Raw genomic sequence first — 19,384 nt, 5'->3', positions numbered from 1 at the left:
TCATGATGCTTCCTTTGCCGGGCACCCACGTACCCTGTCACACACACACGCATGCATGCATGCGTTCATTCATTCATTTCGTGGGCTTTTACTGGCACGTAAGTGTGTTGGCTGTGTTAGATTGTGGGATGGTAAGGATGTCTAAGATACAGACCCCGCCCTTGGGGAGCTCACTGTCCAGCAGTTCATCCTGAACCCAGGAGATTGTGAAGAGGAAGGCACAGTTGGGAATGAGGTCTTTGCAGAGGTGCTGACCATTGCCTCTGGCCTTGGGGAACAGCTCAGGCTTGCCTGGCACAAAGCACAGGAGACAGGGTGAGAGGCAAGGAGCATTCAGGGCATGCTGAGAGGATAGCAGGAGTGCAGAAGTCTGGAAGAGTCTACTGAACCTACTGGGCCAGGCTGAGCTCTGGAAGAGTCTACTGAACCTACTGGGCCAGGCTGAGCTCTGTATGCCCAGGGGCCTGAGCCATTGAAGGGGATTGACAGGGGCCACCCTGTGAGTTGGAGGCTCACTCTGCTACAAACATGGAGGTTGGTAGGGATTCGGGAGGCCTGTGGGGGGGGTGACCGTGGGCTGGCTCATTTATCCTGCCTAGCTGCTGGGAGCGGTCCATCCATACTTGGCGTTGTGGGCATCACCAGACACAGTAGACCGTGTGTTAAGTGGGATGCAGCCAAGGGCACCCTTCCTGCGGGCTCTAGAACCGGCTGACAGAGGGCTGCGGAAAGCCATGAGCCCATTGTGCGAGCTCGTTCTCTCTGGCCCTATCCTTTGAAGGTTTCTGTAGGATTTCCAGTTCTGCAGCTGGCCCTTTCCAGCCCTGGCAACTGACTGCTTACCTGATTGAGGTTTAGGCTTGGAAGGGGCCGCTCTTGCCCCTGGGAGGGAAGCCACATTTTTTTTCCCCAGCGTTTTCTACATCATGTTGCACTGTTCAAGGCTTGTGTCAGGAGGGAGCCTGCTTGTGCAAGTGCAGTGCTGCCATTCACTCTCTGTCCTTGGTCGCTGCTTGTTGCTATGATGCACTGTGGGGATTTCGGGTTCAAAAGGGAGGGTGGACAGCCCTGCATGCAGACCACCAGGGAGAAGGGAGGTAGCCCGAGAGGGGGACTCAGTCATGCCTTTATGGCAGGAGCCAAACAACAACCAGGCATTTTCCAGACAGTGAACAAGCTGAGTGTTAGTGATTCTAAAGAGAAGCAGCTTGTTGTGATGAGTACAAGTCAGCCCTGAATTGCTCAGCCACTCTGTTTGGCCTTGGGCAGGTTACCTAACTTCTCTGAGCCTTCATCTTAGGGGTTATGGTCAAGGTTAGAGAAGACAGTGCCCTTAGGGTACCTGGCACATAATAGGAGCTCAAGAAATGTCCACTGCTTTCCTTAATAGTGCAGGGGTTTTCAGGGGGTGGCTTGTGTGGAGCACTAGCCTAAAACCACGCCCACTTGTATTCTGCTGTTTACTTTTCTGGGTGGGGTTTTCTTCCAGATTCCCTACCTGAAAAGGGGACACATTAAGGATTGTGGACACTGGACACAGATGGAGAAGTAAGGAGATGTGGCGGTTGGTGGGGCGGGCGATGTGGATCCCTCAGTGGAGGTGGGACTTCCTGTTCACCTCCAATAGGGCTTTCTTGGCTTAGCCATTCACTTCTTCACCTCTGCTTTTGTGTGGGGTGAGTAGATCCGACACGTGTGAATCCACCCTTTATTCCCTTTCCAGGCCCACCGAGTTGAATCAGATCCTCATTGAGTGGCTGGAGACTGATGCCAGGGACCCACCAGTGGTCTCGAAGCTGTAGGCTGTGGCACGTGCCAGCCCCCAGCAGCCCTTCCTCTGTTGGCACTGCTCTTGGAACCCAGAGGAGGCCTTCGCAGCATCTCTCATAATCAGCAGTGTCAGTCCAAGGGGGTTTACTCCAAAGAGTGGTTTTCTTTCAATGACGAGAGTCAAATCTGACATAATTGTAGATACAGGAAAAATCACCTATGATTCATTCATTCATTCGCTCTAAGGTGCTACTTTAAGAGTGGCTAATGTTTAGAGGGGACAGAATGGGATGGTGAGAGGTGATTTCTCTTTGACTAACCAGTTCATAGTTGGTAGCAAAATCAGCAGTTGATTTGGGAGCATGTCAGCTGAGATTGGAACTCGTTTGTTTAATAAAGCTTAAACAACAGTGGTACTGGTGTTTGTGTTCTGGGAGGAAGGATTGTCTGTCGCCTTTGAGTGAACATGTTTCCCTCTGCTCTTGGGTCTACGGGGCACAGCATGATCTAGACCAGCACTGTCTAGTGGAACTTTCTGAGATGATATGGTCTGTTCTGTGCCATCAGATGGAGAAGCCAGCAGCCACATGTAAGCCATGTGCCCTCTTCCTGCCGTCCAGGCAGTATGCTCCCACACGTGCATATGGCCTGAGCACCTGAATGTGGACAGTGGGCATGAGGCTGTGAATTTCTCATTTAGTTTTAATTACACTGTTCAAAGGAATCCATCTAGCCACAAATGATAACATATGTTCTTCATGGTTGTAGACATTTCTACTCCACCCAATTGTTAACTGTCTGCCCCACGAGCCTGAAAGGCCCGTGAGATTGACTGTCTAGCTGATTTGTTCTCGATGCTAATCCAGCAGCAGATGCCTGACATTTTATAGATGCTCATTAGATTTTTGCTGAATGAATCAGAGAATCGCCAATTGGCCAATTGGATGGCCAATTGCATGACTATGTCAACCATACCGAACCTTGATGGAACAAGACTCTTGGGGCACCTGGCTGGCTCAGTCAGTAGAGCGTGCAACTCTTGATCTCAGGGTCATCAGTTCAAGCCCCATGTTGGGCATGGAACCTATTTTAAAATAGATAAATAGGGGCGCCCGGGTGGCTCAGTTGGTTAAGCATCTGCCTTAAGCTCAGGTCATGTTCCCGGGGTCTTGGGATTGAGGCCCACGTCAGGTGCCCTGCTAAGTGGGAAGCCTGCTTCTCCCTCTTCTGCTCCCCCTACTTGTGTTCTCTCTTTCTCAAGTAAATAAATATTAAAACAAATAAATAAATTGTAAAAAAAAAAAAAAAGGACTCTTATTAAGACTCCCATTAAACACCAACTCCCCATTCTCCCTCTCCCCAATGCACAGCAACCCCCATTCTACTTTCAGTCTATGAATTTGACTATTCTAGCTAATTCCTGTAAGTGGAATCATACAATAGTTGTCTTTCGTTGATTGGCTTATTTCACTTACTATAAAATCCTTGAGGCTCATTTATGTTGTTGTAGCCTGTGTTAGGTATTCCTTCCTTTTGAAGGATGAATAATATTCCATTGTATGGATTTGCCACATTTTGCTTATCTCTTCATCCATGGGTTGACACTTGAGTTACTTCTACCTTTTGGCTATTGTGAATAATGCTGCTATGAATATGGTGTACAAATATCTTCGAGTCTCTGCTTTCAGTTCTTCTGAGTGAATACCCAGAGGTGGAATTGCCAGATCATATGATAATTCTGTGTTTAATTTTTTGAGAACTCACTAGACTGTTTTTAAAGGGTAGCTGCACCATTTTACATTCCCATCAGTGATGCAAAGGGTTTATTTTTTTTTTCACCAACACTTGCTATTTTCTGAGTTTTTGAGAATAGCCATCTTCATGGGTGTGAAGTGGTATCTCTCTGTAGTTTTGATTTGCATTTCCCTAATACTTAGTGATGTTGAGCATCTTTTCATGTGCTTGTTGGCCATTTGTATATCTCCTCTGGAGAAATGGCTATTCAAGTCCTTGCCCCATTTTAATCCATGTTTGTTTTCATGTTGAGTTGTAGGAGTTCTTTATATATTGTGGATATCAATCCCTTATAAGATAAATGATTTACAAATATTTTCTCCCATTCCATGGGTTGTAAACTCATTTTAAATCAATTAAAAAATAACTTGCAAGTCTAAAAGGCCTTGGATAAGACCTAATGTGGGTTTCTTATGCAGTTCATCACTCTTTTTCATGATGTTCATGCCAAACCACCCCCCCCCCCCAGAATGGGACAGAATGTATCAGCACTGGAGATTAGGGGTGACTATCTGACTTATGTCAGAATCTCAAAGACAGAAACAATTCTTGGTTTTTGTAAATCAGAGTTAGAAAAGTCCAGAGGAAACCACCTCCATGCCCCAAACAATAGCCTTTTTTGCCAGTTGAATAGATTGAGGAGATGGATATTTGGTCCTTCTCTCCATTAATTATCCTGGATTCAGGTGGAAAAAGAATCCTGAGACACAGAGGACATTAGTGCCATCCCTCTTTGTCTTATGTATTGAGCGAACTTTATGCCCTACATTACATTTTAAAGAGAATGAATGGGACAAAGAAGTAATATCTACAGATGAGAAATCATTAAACACGCTTCCAAGTGTTCACATTACTTCAGAGAAGTGTTACGTTACCACATACAGATTTTATATTAAGGAGCTCATTCTGATTGATTAACAAGTATGAGTGGAGAAAAGGTCAAAAAACAAGCTTCAGTGACCATTGAAACAGTTACATTAATTTCCCTTGCCAACAAATGTTTGAAAAAAAATAAGACTCAGCAATTATTGAACTAGCTGAGCCCTTCAGGCAAGAGGAAATAAGCAATAAATTATCAACCTCAACCATGAGATGGTGGCAACAACAGATTGAATTAACTGATACACAGTGTTTTTGCTGATTTTTATATTCATGTCATTTTATGTTTCTCAATAAAGGCAGTTTATAAGATTGATGTGACTGGCTTGTGGGGGTAGGGGAAAAAGCCTTCCATCCAAGGGCAGTCGCAAGAGGTGAAGAAAGAAAACTGCATGATTCCCCAGGCTCTGGGAAATCTCAGCAGGGGAGAGATAGGAGCCCCTGGGGCAGTTCTGAGGTACAGCCCAGCCTACCTGCACCCCACAGCACCTGGCTTCCAGAATGTGTCAGCACAGAATGCATTCACCAAAAGGAGAAACCTTGAGTCTTGACTGTGGTTGAATGGGGCATTCAGGGTGGGTGGGAACAGGACATACTTGTCCTGAAATTGTAGGGACAAACCTTAAGGATGAGTGGGAAATAAGTTATTTATCAGGGGTAACACCAGGCTAACCCTCGGGCTCCCCTCATCCCTAACCCACCTGTCCCCCCTCCGGCTTGATACTCACCCCATCAGTTGGCTACAGTTCCCGGACCTCCTTCCAGGCCTTTGGAACAATAGCCAACCAGGTGCTTTCTCCACCCTTGAGTCCCAAGGCCTCCACCCCCACCCCCTGTGTCCCTCACCAAGCCCTGCTTTCCCAGGCAGGGAAGCTGAGGTTCTACGGGGAGATTCCACCCCCACCACGCCCCCCACCACCCCTCTGACAGCGGAGCCAGCAGCAGTGGAGTGCACAGGCACTGCCTCTTCTATCAGGGACAGCCCAAGTGAAACAGGCTCAGAGGTGAGAGCCAGGCCCTGCTCTTCTCTCTCGTGAAGGCCTCGGGGCGGGGGGGGGGAGACCCCAGCCTCAGGAGCTTGTAGACTCTGTGCATTAATTTGCAGGGGCTGCCTTAACAAAGTACCACAGACTGAGTGGCTTCAGCAGCAGAGATTTATGTCCTCACGGTTCCAGAGGCTGGAAGTCCGAGATCAAGCGGTCAACGCAGCTGGGTTCTCCTGAGGCCTCTCTCCTAGGCCAGCAGACGGCTGCCTTTTCCAGAGCGCCCACATGGCCTTCCTGCTTCGTGCCTGTGTTCTACTGTCCTCTTCTTCTCAGGACACTAGTCGCATTAGATCAGGGCCCGTCCTAATGACCTCATTTTAACTTAATTATCTCTCTCTCTTTTTTTAAGATTTTATTTATTTATTCATGAGAGACACAGAGCGAGAGAGAGAGAAGCAGAGACACAGGCAGAGGGAGAAGCAGGCTCCATGCAGGGAGCCTGATCTGGGACTCGATTCCCAGGACCCCGGGATCACTCCCTGAGTCAAAGGCAGACCCTTAACCGCTGAGCCACCCAGGCGTCCCTTAATTATCTCTTTAGAGGCCTTATCTCCAAGTACAGTCACATTCAAAGGTGCTGGGGGTTAAGGTTTCACCACAGGAATTTGGGAGGAACACGGTTCAGCCTATAATAGGGCCCTTCCCACAAAGTCAGCTCCTTCCCGTGGTCCCAGGACTCCTCTCTCTATGACCCAGCTGCTGAGTTGCCATAAAACTCAGTGCCTCCGGAGCCGGCCCTCCCTGGGAGGAGCACACAGCCGCCACCCTCATCTTGCACAGGGACATTTGCATCTGGGCCGGGGGTACCATTCACACACGTGCCCTCGACTGCTTGGCAGGAATCCTGGTTTGGGGGATACAGGTGGGACTCTGACACCCCACCCCCCTTCCAGGACTTTTTTTCTGCTTCTCAGACCCCCAGTTCCGCTCCAGCAGCCCAGCCTTTCCTCCTTTCAAACCCCAGGGCTGTTGCTCATGCTTCCTGCTTGGAGAGATCTGAGAAGCCGAGATGCTCAATGACTGATTTGTTTGTTCATTGCACAAATGTGCTTTGGACACTGGCTCTGTGCCAGACACTAGCTAAGGGTTGGCAGTAAGACAGTAGGGTCCCCAGAATCCTGCGGCCAGCCAGCTCACAGCTGGGGCAGATGCAAGAGCTTGGGGCAATTTCCAAGTTCCTGTTGTGTCCCCATGCTCCTCATCCAGCAGCTCTAACCTTTCGATGGACCCAGAGAATTAGGCAAACGTGCCCCCAACACTATCGAGGAGGAAAACGAGGCCCTCAAGTGTTATCAGGCAAAAAGTATAGATAAGGAACCAGCTCTGTCTGCCCTAAAGCCTAGGGAAGGGAAGGCCGCTGCTAGAAGACTCTGCCTGGGCTGAGTGTCCCTTTTCTCCCCTCCCCCAACCCCCCACCCCCCACCCTTGTCCTGTCTCCTAGAGTGATGGCTGGCTTCCTGTACCCATCCCCCAAGTCTGACAAGTGGGCTAACTAGCACAGGTGCAGATTCCATTCCATGTGGCGTGCCACGTGTGCCCTCCTGCAAGCAGGCACCAAGGGAGGCCCTATGTTAAGACCCCCACAAGCCCCCCACATCATAGCCTCCCCTGACCTATGGAATCAAGGACCCAGTTCTGAAGCAGCGGGGTGTTGGGGTTGGGGTCAGAGTGCAAGACACTTCCGGAACAGAGCCGCTACCTCTTAAACTCTGCTCTTCCACCTTCTGCCTGAGAAGGCCCCCGAGGCAGGGGGCAGGCCTGAGCTGCTGTTTGTATGGGTGGAGCTTGTCGCAACACTGTTTACCCACCTTTGCCAGGGCCCAAAGCCCCTCGGGGTATGCGGTACATCAGAGTCAGCCCTGAGCAGAGGGAGGTCACTGTGCTCCCGTGCTGTGTGCTCCGGGCCCTCGCTCCACCTCGTCCCTGCAGCCCGCTGCCCAGTGCTCTGTCCCTGAGGAAGCCACAGTCAGCCAAGGCCACCGACCCACCCCTGGAGCCATGGTAGGCTAACGCCGCACAGCCCGGCAGCCCGGCAGGCTGCGTCCAGGTTGCGCCCATGAACCAGGCAGGGGAGGACAAAATTAAGTCAGGTCTGGGACTGCGGGGGGGAGGCCACGGGGACCCTCTTGAATTGGACTTGAGGCTTTAGGGGTGGCACTGGGGTGTTGGGGAAAGCTTGGGAGGTGAAAGTCCGGGTTGGACTCCGGTGTCTTCACTTGATTGCTGTGTGTGCTTGGGGAAGTTACTTCACCTCTCTGAGCTTTGGTTTCTGCTCCTGAAAAGGGCAATAATGTTACCGCTTTCTCGGCATTATTATAAGGTCTAAATAAGGTGTGATATATAGAGGATCTCAGTACAGTGCTCGATACACAGGCTTCTCCCTGGGGCTCCCTGCTTGGGCTTCGAGGCCGGGACGGCTGCCGTGGAGTCTCCCAGACCTGGCCCTCCCTGGCAGGAGGAGCCTGGTGGGAGAGGTGAGAGCCAGCTCCAAGGCCTCTGGGCCACCAGGCCAGCTCAGGCCACCCCTTCCCCAGTCACCCCCCAAGAGGTGCCCCAGACAGAGCAGGGGCCAGGCGCCCTGAGGCCTGCCCTCTCAGCCTCCGCCCCCGACCCCGTCCCTTCTACTAAGAAGGGACACACGGTTTCCCGTGCCATCCGCCCCCGTGGCCGCGAGGGGTCCAGGGAGACAAGCCCTGCACGTAGCTGCTCAGCTTCAGAGCCGCCGACGCGTTCCACCTCCCCCCGGGCCCTGAGCGGTGACCGTGACCGGGCGAGCAGCCTGGCTCCGCGCCCTGGCCGCAGCCTCCCAGCCCACGGCGGCCTCAGCCCTGGCCACCCGGCTCTTCGCCCCTCGCAGGTCCACGGGTACAAAGGAGTCAAGTTCCAGAACTGGGCCAGGACCTATGGCTGCTGCCCAGAAATGTACTTCCAGCCCACGTCCGTGGAGGAGGTCAGAGAGGTGAGTGTCCCTCCAGGGCAGGGAGCGGGGACTTGCTGGGCTAGGAACCCCCCCACCCCACAAGACGCACCCCCTTCCCAGGATCGCTGGCCAGGGGAGAGCCCCACGAAGGCGGCTGCGCTCCGGGCTCCTGGCCCCCACCTCCCCTGCTGCAGCTCCGGGTTACAACCCACTGTGCCACCAATGACCGCCAGCCTTTCACTTGCAGCTCAGGCCTCTGCTCGGGGCGCAGAGCTGCCGGCGACTGCCTCCTTGGGGGTCTCGGGCATCACAGACCGACACCCCCCGAACTCCATTCCCAGTGTTCCGGGGCTCTTTGGTTTCTGACTTCAACGTCTTTCTATCCCTGTCTCTGCATCGGGCACCTGGTCACTCAAACTGGAAGCCAGGAAGCGGTCGCTGTCTTTTCTCTACCCCCTTTTTAAAAAAAAGATTTTATTTATTTATTCATGAGACACAGAGAGAGAGAGAGAGGCAGAGACAGAGGCAGAGGGAGAAGCAGGCTCCATGCGGGGAGCCCAATGCGGGACTCGATCCCAGGACCCTGGGGTCACGCCCTGAGCCAAAGGCAGACGTTCAACCTCTGAGCCACCCAGGTGTCCCTCTTTTCTTTACTCTTATCTAACATCAGCAAGCCTGGCCCCAGAAGTTTCCAGAATCCATCTCTTTCTCTTCAGCACGGCTGCCACTTTCCATGCCCAGTCCATCTCTTCCTCACCCACCATGACCTGCGGTGGCCTTGTCCTGGGTCTCCCTGATTCAATTTTTACTTCCTTGGAATGAAATTTCCTCATCAGTAAAAGTAGTCGTCTTAAAATATAAGTTGGGTTGGGCTACTCTCCTGCTTAAAGCCCTTTAGAGGCTCCCTATTGTTTGTGGAATAAAACCCTAGCTTGACTCCCAATGCCATGTATCACCTGGCTTTGGTTCACCCTTGGTGCATTAGGCAAATCAAACCTTTTCCTACCTCAGGGCCTTTGCACTTGCTATTCCCACCGCCAGGAATGCCTGTACCTTCACTTTTCACAGGACTAACTCCTTGTCATCCTTCCAGTCTCAGGGTAAAGATGAGCTCCTCAGTGGATTCCCAGACCACCTCATCTGCAGTATGGCCCAGTGTTCTCTGTCTCCGCTCCTTGTTTGTTTCCTTATTGCAAATTTATAATCACCTACAATTATTCTGTTTCACAGCTGAGTAAACTGAGGCTAATAGAGGCTTTGTAATCTCCCACATTAATAAGGATCAGAGCCAGGATTCACACAGGGATTGTCTGATTCAAAGCTGGGGCCCAGGAGAATGAATAAGAGCTCCACTTACGGGGAACCCCACTGCCAACAAGGGGGAAGTGAGGAGCATGCCTGGGGAGTCAGCAGAGGGATCAGGGGTGGGTACAGACATGCCTGGAGGGGATGAGTGGACCGAGGGCAGAAGAGGAAGGTTGGGAGGGTGGGATCAGAGGGCCTTGAATGCCGAGGTAACTGGCTTCCTTCTGAGCTGAGGGAAAAGCTGGAGGTATGCCGATAGGGCCGTATGTCAAGGCCGTTCCTAAGCTGTGTTGACCTACACAACTGAATTCCTAGCAGGCTGAGGCCACTGCAGGCTGACATTTCCCTGGAGGGCTAGCAGGGTCCTAAATCTAGGTTGTGTGGTCAAGGGGGCTCATGCAAGATGGTGTTAAACAGACTTCATTGTTTTAGAGCCTATAGTGTGGAACGTGCCACAGGCACGGTGGGTAGAGAAAGGAACTAGTGAAGACGAGCCCTTCCCCATCTCACTTCCTCATCGAACCCCTTGTGGTACCTATTGTACGACGAGTGTTCCGTGGACCAGATGTGAGGTTTTTGAGCAGGGACATGCAGGTGAAAGGGAATCCGTTCATTTAAGTGAGACCATGTGTTTATGTATTCATTCAGTGATCACTAGAGACTCGTGGGGCTGGGGCTGGGGTAGACACAGGTACCAAGTCAAATTAAGCCACTGTCACCCCCAGGAGCCTTCATTCCAACTTGGGAGGCAGCTGAGCCCGGGTAGGCCAAGAGGAGGAGTTGGAACCTTATTCTGAAGGCACTGGGGTGCCCTTGAAAGCTTTCGTGTTGGGGAAGAGAGTGATCAGATGTGCCCATAGAAGAGCCTCCAGCTGAGGTGGGGAGAGCACACAGGAACCCCCCATCCACCCAGGATGATTCCTTGGTTCTCCATCCTGTTCACTTTCCGGCCCTGCACTCCAGCTCTCTTTCCCAGAGTGGACTGCACAGCAGCCTCCAGCCAGCCCGGGGCCTTGGAAGCCTGGTGGGTGTTGGGGGGGGGGGCGCAAAGCCTGGGCGGCCCACCCCCCTGCAGGTCCTGCAAGGTCTCTGGCCACCTCACCAAGACACCCCCGAGCTGGGCCTGACGCTGGCTTTACCTTGGCAGGTGCTGGCCCTGGCCAGGCAGCAGAACAAGCGGGTGAAGGTGGTGGGCGGTGGCCACTCACCCTCCGACATCGCCTGCACAGATGGCTTCATGATCCACATGGGCAAGATGAACCGGGTTCTCCAGGTACTCAGAGCCTCGGCTCCCCCCACCTCTGCTATTCTTAGGCCCAGCAACCTCAGCCTCTATCCCAGACCCCAGGGGCCTTAATTTTTGCCCTCAGGCCTGATCCCCTCCCTGTCCCTGAGTCCAAAGTGACAGCCCCCAACCGCACCCCCCACCCTGTTTCTGACCCGCTCATGATCACCCCTTCACAGAGCCCTGGGCCTGCCCACGCTTCTGGGCAGGTGTGTGTACCTCCTTGTGGCCCTGAGAGGATGGGCCTCCTCTCTACTCCCGAACAAGAATGGCAGGTCAGCCCCCCAAAGATGGACTCACAATCACAAATCCAGGAGGACTTACACTTCACTGGTTTTACATAAGGGGGGACAGGATCAGAGAGGACGAGTGCCTTGCCTAGGGTTACACGGCCGATCAGTAGCAGAGCTGGGCACCATCGCAGGAATCTGACCCCAGCCCTGTCCATGCAATTCAGCCCATGCTCGGTGAGTGCCCCCCGCAGGCACCGGCCAGGGAGCAGAGGCCAGACAGGTGCCCGCACATTAGGAAGACTCCTCACCCGACAGGGCCAGCTCCTTTGAGCTCTAGTTTTGCCAAATAACCTCCTGTCCACCCAGCCCTGCTAGCAGAGGTTCTGGGGTTCTTCTCTCTATTATTTCCTTCTTTGCTCAGGCTGACAGTCTCCATTGTGTAGAAAATGCTCTGGTCAAGATATCAAGTCACAGCAGTAATGAGCTCTGATTGCTAATTAGTGAGGATTGGGCTCCAACAGTCTCCTTCCTGTGAAAGGAGAGAATCTGCTCCTACCTCCCTGCGCTGCCGGGGATCTTCTAGTGCCTCTTCTCACACAGGGCAGGAACCTCCTGTCCTCTTCCAGTCCTCAGTCTTTGCCTCAGACCTCCCCGGGGGAGAATAAGTGGGGAATCTGGACTCCCATCTAGCAAAATCAAGCCCCTATAGGATTAGATCCTTGTCAGTTGGTGACTTTGTGCGGCTCTGGGAATCCCACCTTCCTGGTCTAGGCAGGGTGGGGTTTGGGGAGAGTGCAGTTGGGGCACTCTGGGTGAACCCCTTCTCTTCCCTGCTCCTCATCTCCCTCTCTTGTGAGAAGAAGGGGTTACAGAGAATACCCTAGCCCCCAACCCCTTATCTGTGGTTTTGCTCTGGGGGTCAACCACCATCAGAAAGCAAATGATCCTCTTTCTGACATTATCAGATGGTCAACAGCCTAATCCTATGTCACAACTCCTAAGTCCTTCACCTCACTTCATCTCATCACGTAGGCATTTTATCATCCCACATCCTTATGAGACGAAAAGAGGCTGAGCACAGTACAGTAAGAAATCTTAAGAGAGAGTTCATGTAACTTTTGTGACAGTATATTGGTTTTTTTTTTGTTTTGTTTTGTTTCTAAAGATTTTATTTATTTATTCATGAGAGAGAGAGAGAGAGAGGCAGAGACACAGGCAGAGGGAGAAGCAGGCCCCATGCAGGGAGCCTGATGTAGGACTCAATCTCGGGACTCCAGGATTGTGCCCTGAGCCGAAGGCAGGCGCTAAACTGCTGAGCCACCCAGGGATCCCCTGTGACAGTATATTGTTATAATTGTTCTAGTTTATTTTTAGTTAGGGTTGTTACTTTCTGTGCATAATATCTAAACTTTATCATAGGTATGTGTAATAGGAAAAAACCATAGTATATATAAAGTTCAGTGTTATCTGTGGTTTCAGGCATCCACTGGGGCAGTCTTGGAATGTATCCCCTGTAGATAAGGGGGGACGGCTGTATTCCCAGAACTCCAGCAGATCCAGGGCCTGCCCACACCCTCTTCAGCTGCCTGCAGCAAGTGGTGGCTTGAGCCGATCACAGGCTGGGACAGACAGGTTCATATTCGTGGCAGTATGACTGTTGGGTGGGGACTGGGTTATAGCCTCCCCACCACCACCACCTGTGCTGGTCTCTTGCAGGTGGACACAGAGAAGAAGCAGGTGACTGTGGAGGCCGGCATCCTCCTGGCTGACCTGCACCCACAGCTGGGCAAGCACAGCCTGGCCTTGTCCAAGTAAGAACCACCTCTCCCTTTCCTGGGGGGCTAACACTGCTCACTACCCTCTCCTGGCCCCGGCTGGACACTCAAGGATCTGATGGGAGACAGAGAAATGCTTCCCAGGGTGCACCCCCTCCCTTTCTCTGGACCCTTGTTCTTCCCCCATGGAGTACTTGTCTCCCTGTCCCCCACGAGTTCAGGGACTATTGTGTGATAATAGAAAGAAATAGGCCAGAGATGGGTCAAGTCTTTAGTACCAGTCTTGTAAAGGGGCAGGAAAACAATGGTTAAATTTTTCTTAAAACTTGCAATAAACAACTGCACAGACCCAGACAGAAGGGTCTGCAGAATAAGCACGGTGGGACGGAAGAGCATGCTGATTGAGCTGCAGGACTTGCTGGTATCCTATCTCTGTCTGTATTCATCTCTCTATCCAAACGTGGTGTCAGGGACTGCTCAGTTTAATATCAGAGGATTTCCATCGAAACAGGTGTCAAATACAGCCAAAGGATTGAATGTCTAACTGTAGAATATCAACCATTGGAAAAAGATGTGACAGGTGTTTTGGATATTGGACTTGGATATCTCTTTGCAGCTGGAAACTGCACCCATGGAAGCCTGTGGTTTGTTTTCAAGTGTGGGGGGTCCATTTGCCTTAGCTCTCTTACCACAGGCCCTGGGGCAGTGCTACACATTTTCACTCTGGAAACCTATCCTATCCTGTTCCTGCTTCTCCAAAGATCATGGCAACTCCAACATTTGTGAGGAGACTACCATGTGTAGGCCCTCAAGAGGCAGGGATGAATAAAACCCCAAGGAGCACCTTGCAAGGAGCAGACTAACACACAAAATGATAAGCATAATAAAGGACGCTAGGTTCAATGTCAGAGAAGTGTTCAGGGCCCTTTGGGGCTCTCAGGGGGCCCCAGGTTCAGCCCTGGCAGACAGGGGGACGAGTGCGAGGATAGGAATCAGGGAGCCTGCAGGAGGGGCCCCTGGATTGAGTCCTAAAGATGACCAGGCATAAACCAGAGAACAAGAGGAGAGAAGGGATTCAGGCAGAGGGAACAGCATGAGTGAAAGGCCAGGAGGGGGAGAGCGTGCTGGGCATACAGGGGCCTGTGAGCAGATAGTGGGACAGAACCTGTGGCCAATGATGACAGGAAGAGACATGTCCTATTGACTACGGGCATCAGCTTCTGGACTCTGAAGCATCTCTGTGCCCCGTTCATGGTGCGTCTCCGTCCCCACCCTGGGGACCCAGTCCTCAAGTGGCTGTCTGCATGGGGCCCTTCTGCCACTCAGAGGGAGTTAGGGTGTCCTATCCTGTGTATCGGCGGAGGGGAGCCTGGGTGGACAGCTCCGAGGATGCTGTGGGCACTCCAGGGGTACCTGCGGCTGGGGGGGCTGAAGAGGCAAGACCAGAGCTGAGGCAGGCCGCATGCTGGGTGCTTGACAGGTGAGGGATATAAGCCTGTTTACAGATGAGGAAACCGGGGTCTGAGGCAAAGTGGCTTACCAAGGCCACACAGCTGGAAAGTTCTGGAACACTCCACCACATGGTGAACCAGAGGAGGCCGGACAGCAGCATGGTGTAGACCCCAGCTCCAGAGGCAGATGGCCGAGGTGCAAATCTTGCTGCTTCGACCTCATTCCCACTGTTCGCCCAGTTCCTTGGCCCGTCTGGGCCTCAGGCCTAGAAGACGGGTCTGAGAGCAGGGGTTCGGAGGCCTGGACGAGTTAAAGCCGCCCCACATGACTGCTCAGTCAGCGTCCGCTCGCGCTTACCTTCTGGCTCCGCCGGCGCCTGCCTCACAGGTTCCAGAGGTGACCTTTCCCCTGGGCGGGCTGTCTCCGGCCTCTCAGGGCCCAGGCTAAGCCTCCCTTCCTTGACCCTTCTCCCCCAGGGCCTCGCTTTAATCCAGTTTATTCCTTTTCACGAGGTGCTGGCAAGCCTGTTTCCTGTAGTGGCCTGGTAAAGTTCCTGGAGACGAGGAGACACCCTGCAATCCCATTAACCACCCCCTCTGTGGGCACTGAGCTCCTTCCCAGGTTTCCACTATTCCTACGTCATGCCGTGATGAACAGCTCCGTGCTATACGCCTTTCCACATGCTGGAGGATTTCCCTAGGGCAGGATTCCATGATCCTCTTAACATTCTGGTATTTTCGGGGCACCTGGGTGGGTCAGTCGGTCAGGTGTCTGCCTTCAGCTCAGGGCATGATGCCAGGGACCTGGGATTGAGCCCCGCGTTGTTGGGCTCCAAGCTCAGTGGGGAGTCTGCTTCTCCCTCCACCGCTCCCCTAACTCGTGCTCTCTCTCTCTCTCTCTCTCCCCTTCTCTCAAATAAATAAATAGTCTTTATTTTTCAAAAAAAAAAAAAAACCATCCTGGTATTTTCCCAAGTAACCCAGCAAATGTGGACAAAGAGACAAGACTAGACACAAAGGCAGTAGTGGGGGCGAGTAAGGGGAGGCTGGAGAGGCTTGGGTTTTTTCATCCTCTTCCTCTTGCCAGGACAGCCTCCGGGTCTCACCACCTCCCTAGGAAGGTCTGAGGCTAGACTGACTTTCTTTCTTTCTTTCTTTTCTTTCCTTTTCTTTTCTTTTCTTTTCTTTTCTTTCTTTCTTTCTTTCTTTCTTTCTTTCTTTCTTTCTTTCTTTCTTTCTTTCTTTCTTTCTTTCTTTCTTTTTTAAAGACTTTATTTATTCATGAGAGACACAGAGAGAGGCAGAGACAGAGGCAGAGGGAGAAGCAGGCTCCGTGTGGGGAGCCTGACGCAAGACTCTATCCCCAAACCCTGGGATCACGACCTGAGCCAAAGGCAGATGCTCAACCACCGAGCCACCCAGGGCCCCTGAAGCTAGACTTTCTAATCACTGTCTTAACCACGGGGCTCCTGCAGCGACTTTGGGAGCCAGGCCCCGCCTGCCGCAGGGGTCCTTGCTCTGTGCTGGGAGCCAGGGGCTGCGAGGTGGTGGGCACACCGCCTCACCTGCTGAGCCCACCTCTCATGTGGGCTGAACTATTGTGAAGATATTGGGCAGCACATAATGCTCCCACCCCTTGGCACCGGGGAGGCCTTGAGTAAACATCCCTTTCCTTCTCCTTTAAGCCAGGCCTGAGATGTCTCAGAGGATGATCCTAAGAAGTAAGACTTCTGAACACCCTCTCCCTTGACCCTGAGATCCGGGCACACGTCTCTAACTCCTGCCCCAGAGCACAGGTCTCCAAGGCTCCCCTTCAGGACCCTGGTCCTCCTGTGCGCACGCAGTGCTGTTAGCATTCCTCCCAGGGCCCAGGACTCTGGGCTGAGAGATGTGGGCTTATCCTGGGGGCCCTGAGGAGCCCCTGACCGTTTCTGAGCACGGGGATGACACAGCCGCCTCCCCCTTTGCTGATAGCTCAGGGAAGCTCCAGCCTTCTCGTACCTTCCTGGGACAGCTGTGTGAGCCGTTTGAACCAGGTCACTCCCTCAGGGACTTTGTGGGCCTTGACAGGCTGCGTTGAGAGAGGTGTTAGCAGGAGCATTTGGGCGTTTGGTTGGTGGAGAAGGCATTGTTGGCGGGTGGAGGGCAAAGGAAAGGCATGTTCTATGCAGCAGAAACCCCAAAGTCAGCAGGCAGCCCCCCTCAGACTCGAACCATGCCCCCTACCTGCTTACCGACAGGCCACCGAGATGGGGAGGCTGAGGCTCAGAGAAGGGAAGGGCCACCAAGTCAGACAAGCTAAGTCATGGTACATTCGGGGCCAGAACCTGGGCAAGAGATGAATCTACTCTTCTGCTCCGAGGGGCTTCGTACTGCAACTGCAGGGGGTGCGGGGTATGGTCCCAGGGAAGCCTAACGGGTCCCTGTGTTCCTCTCCCTCCCTCCTGTTGAGCCCAGCCTGGGAGCTGTGTCAGACGTGACTGCGGGGGGCGTCATCGGGTCCGGAACCCATAACACAGGGATCAAACACGGCATCCTGGCCACCCAGGTGAGTTTCGGCACCCCCTTCGCCGCTCCACTGACTGGCCGGAGTGGGGGGGTTGGGATGGACACCTCTTCACGGAAGCTCCTGGGAAATCAGGGGCTCCGTGGGCAGTGTCGGCTCAGCTCCACACAGGCCTCAAAGGCACCCCAGGCCCCTCTCCGACAGACACTTGGCAGGTGCCCTCCAGACACACTATCTCCACTAAACCTCATTCATCTCCAACAGACACAAGTGTGAAGGAGCCATTGTGCATGTTGAGGCATCCCTGCCTCCCAGGAGCCTCCTGGCCACCCTGTGGAAAAGGGCAAGCAGGCCAAGAGTTTCCATCCCCATTAAAAGTTCTGAGCCAGGAGCCGGACAGTGCAGGACAGGAGGTCTTTCCGGGTTAGCAAGTAGGGGAGGAGCCAGGACAGGAGCCGGGGCCTGGGAGGGCGTCCATCTGCACCTGACCATAACACTGAAAAGCATTTCTTAAATTTTATGAGAGTCCGTTTTGGGGAACTGGTTATGAACACAGATTCTGGACTCAGATCTGGGTTCAAGACCTGGCATGTACGAGGCATGCGCCAGTAGGCAGGCTATTTAGCTCCTCAGGACCTCCCTGTTTTCATCTGTAACTTGGAGAGAATAATCCTCAACCCAGGAGGAGTAAATTGAGATAATAAATGTTAAATACGTGGCCGAGCCAAGGACAGTTCATGATTTCTGTGTCAGGAGCCGTCCTTCGGAGGGTACACCTCTTTTTACCTTTCAATATCTGGAGGGGCTTCCTAACAGGCCTGGCTGTGCTGCATGAAGCAGGGTGCTGGCCTGCACATGGGGAGGCTGGCTGCTCGGCGGCAGGGACGGAAGAGATCCCTGTGCGTGGGGGGCACTGCACAGTTCACCTCGTGTCCTCACCTGCAGGGCCTCATCTGTACTCTGGGCCGTGGGGCCTCTGGCCACTGGAGCTAAGCACTGGGGCTTGGGTTTTGCATCCCGGCTCTAGCAGTATTGTCTGTGTGACCTGGGCCAAGTCTCTACCTCTGGCTACCTCAGTTTGCTCACCTGGAAAATGGGGATGGTCAGAACAGCAATACATCTGGGGTGTTAGAAGAGCGGACAGTTAGTGCTCAATGAACACTCGTGATGGGTTTTGCATGTAAGACAGGAGCTTGCAAAAATAAAAATAAAAATAAAAAATAAAATAAAATAAAATAAAATAAAATAAAATAAAATAAAATAAAATAAAATAAAAACAGGAGCTTGCAGCCTATGCTGTAAATGAAATTTCAGGATTGCTGAGGATGGGATCACACGGATCACTTGAGTGTCCCCCAGTCTACCCAGCTGTATGGCTGTCTCCTGAGGTGGACAGACACCCCAGCAAGCATTGTCTGAATGTGACTTCTGGGGACTGGGTCCCCTGTGCTCCAGTCTCAGAGCAGCTCTGAGATCAAAAGAAAATGGCCCAAAAGCAATTTCTAAGAGACTTTTTTTGTTTGTTTGTTTTGTTTTGTTTTCTCGACCACCAAGAGGGAAACCTAATTCCCCTTGTCCTTAAAACTTCACTTTGCTTTCTCATCAGCATGGTGCACAGCCTCTGGTTTCTTATCCTTCTTCCCTCCCTCTTTCTATCGCGAAAACCCCACAGAATTCTCCAGGCAGGCAAGGGGCAACCCGAGGGCAGGGAGTGAGCCAGGAAAGGGGATACCAAAAAAAAAGGGGGGGATACCATCCTAGGGCACCCATGCTAATCATGCTCAACCGCTTCCACAGGTAAGAACTGTGGCTGCAAAGCATGCTGGGTTTTGTGGGACCCGGTTCCCAGCTACTCAGAGCCCTTTGTGGACGCTCCATGACCCCCTCAAAGCTGGGTTCACTGCCCAAGGAGCCCAGTGATAACTGGGAGTGACGGGTAACACAACAGCCACCCCCCAAGATTAGGCCACAGTCCTGAGAGACTTTCCAGGGCTGACGGGTGTTTCTGAAAAATGTTCAGCAGAGTGTGGAATAATTCTGAGTGGCCACAAATCAAACTATGCATGAGATTTACTGACCCCTTTTCTTAGGAAGCTCAGCTGAGCCCCTGGAAAGGAGTGGGAAAGCCCCACTGTTTTATTTTAGATATTATGCCAATGGCAGGGAGCAAGGAAGGGGCAGTTGACATCTTCGGTGCCCACTGTACACCAGACCCTTAGCTGGATACTTCACACACTGTCTCTGAGATAGTTATTGTCCTCGTTTTACAGATGGGAAAACAGAGAGGTTGGATAACATGCCCACGGTCACACAGCTAGTAAAGCAGTGCCTACCTTTATTTGTTGCTGGATCCTGCTGAGGGATTTCACCGGCCAATTCTCACTCACAGCCCTGGATCTTAGACAAAATCTGGTTTTTAA

General features: G+C 52.5%; 2 protein-coding genes across 3 annotated transcripts in view; both read left to right on the top strand.

The window, feature by feature from the left end:
* Positions 1-2,183, top strand: part of EPHX2 (epoxide hydrolase 2) — a 62,313-nt gene extending 60,130 nt beyond the window's left edge. The window contains exons 18-19 of the mRNA XM_038573750.1: positions 1,490-1,548; positions 1,724-2,183. Of these exons, the coding sequence (XP_038429678.1) occupies positions 1,490-1,548; positions 1,724-1,802 (138 nt within the window). The 3' untranslated portion in view covers positions 1,803-2,183. The remainder of the gene's footprint in view (positions 1-1,489; positions 1,549-1,723) is intronic.
* Positions 2,184-7,293: 5,110 nt separating this feature from the next.
* The window catches only part of LOC486100 (L-gulonolactone oxidase), a 31,886-nt gene continuing 19,795 nt past the window's right edge, over positions 7,294-19,384 (top strand). For both annotated transcript variants that reach the window (XM_038573749.1, XM_038573748.1), the window contains exons 1-5: positions 7,294-7,490; positions 8,347-8,448; positions 10,862-10,987; positions 12,949-13,043; positions 16,916-17,006. In XM_038573749.1, coding sequence (XP_038429677.1) covers positions 7,488-7,490; positions 8,347-8,448; positions 10,862-10,987; positions 12,949-13,043; positions 16,916-17,006 — 417 coding nt within the window. In that variant the 5' untranslated portion in view covers positions 7,294-7,487. The remainder of the gene's footprint in view (positions 7,491-8,346; positions 8,449-10,861; positions 10,988-12,948; positions 13,044-16,915; positions 17,007-19,384) is intronic.

This window comes from Canis lupus, chromosome 25 (genome assembly GCF_011100685.1).
Source record: "Canis lupus familiaris isolate Mischka breed German Shepherd chromosome 25, alternate assembly UU_Cfam_GSD_1.0, whole genome shotgun sequence".
NCBI lineage: Eukaryota > Metazoa > Chordata > Mammalia > Carnivora > Canidae > Canis > Canis lupus.
The sequence above is the reverse complement of the archived record's forward strand: the minus strand, read 5'-3'. Positions and strand labels throughout refer to the sequence as shown.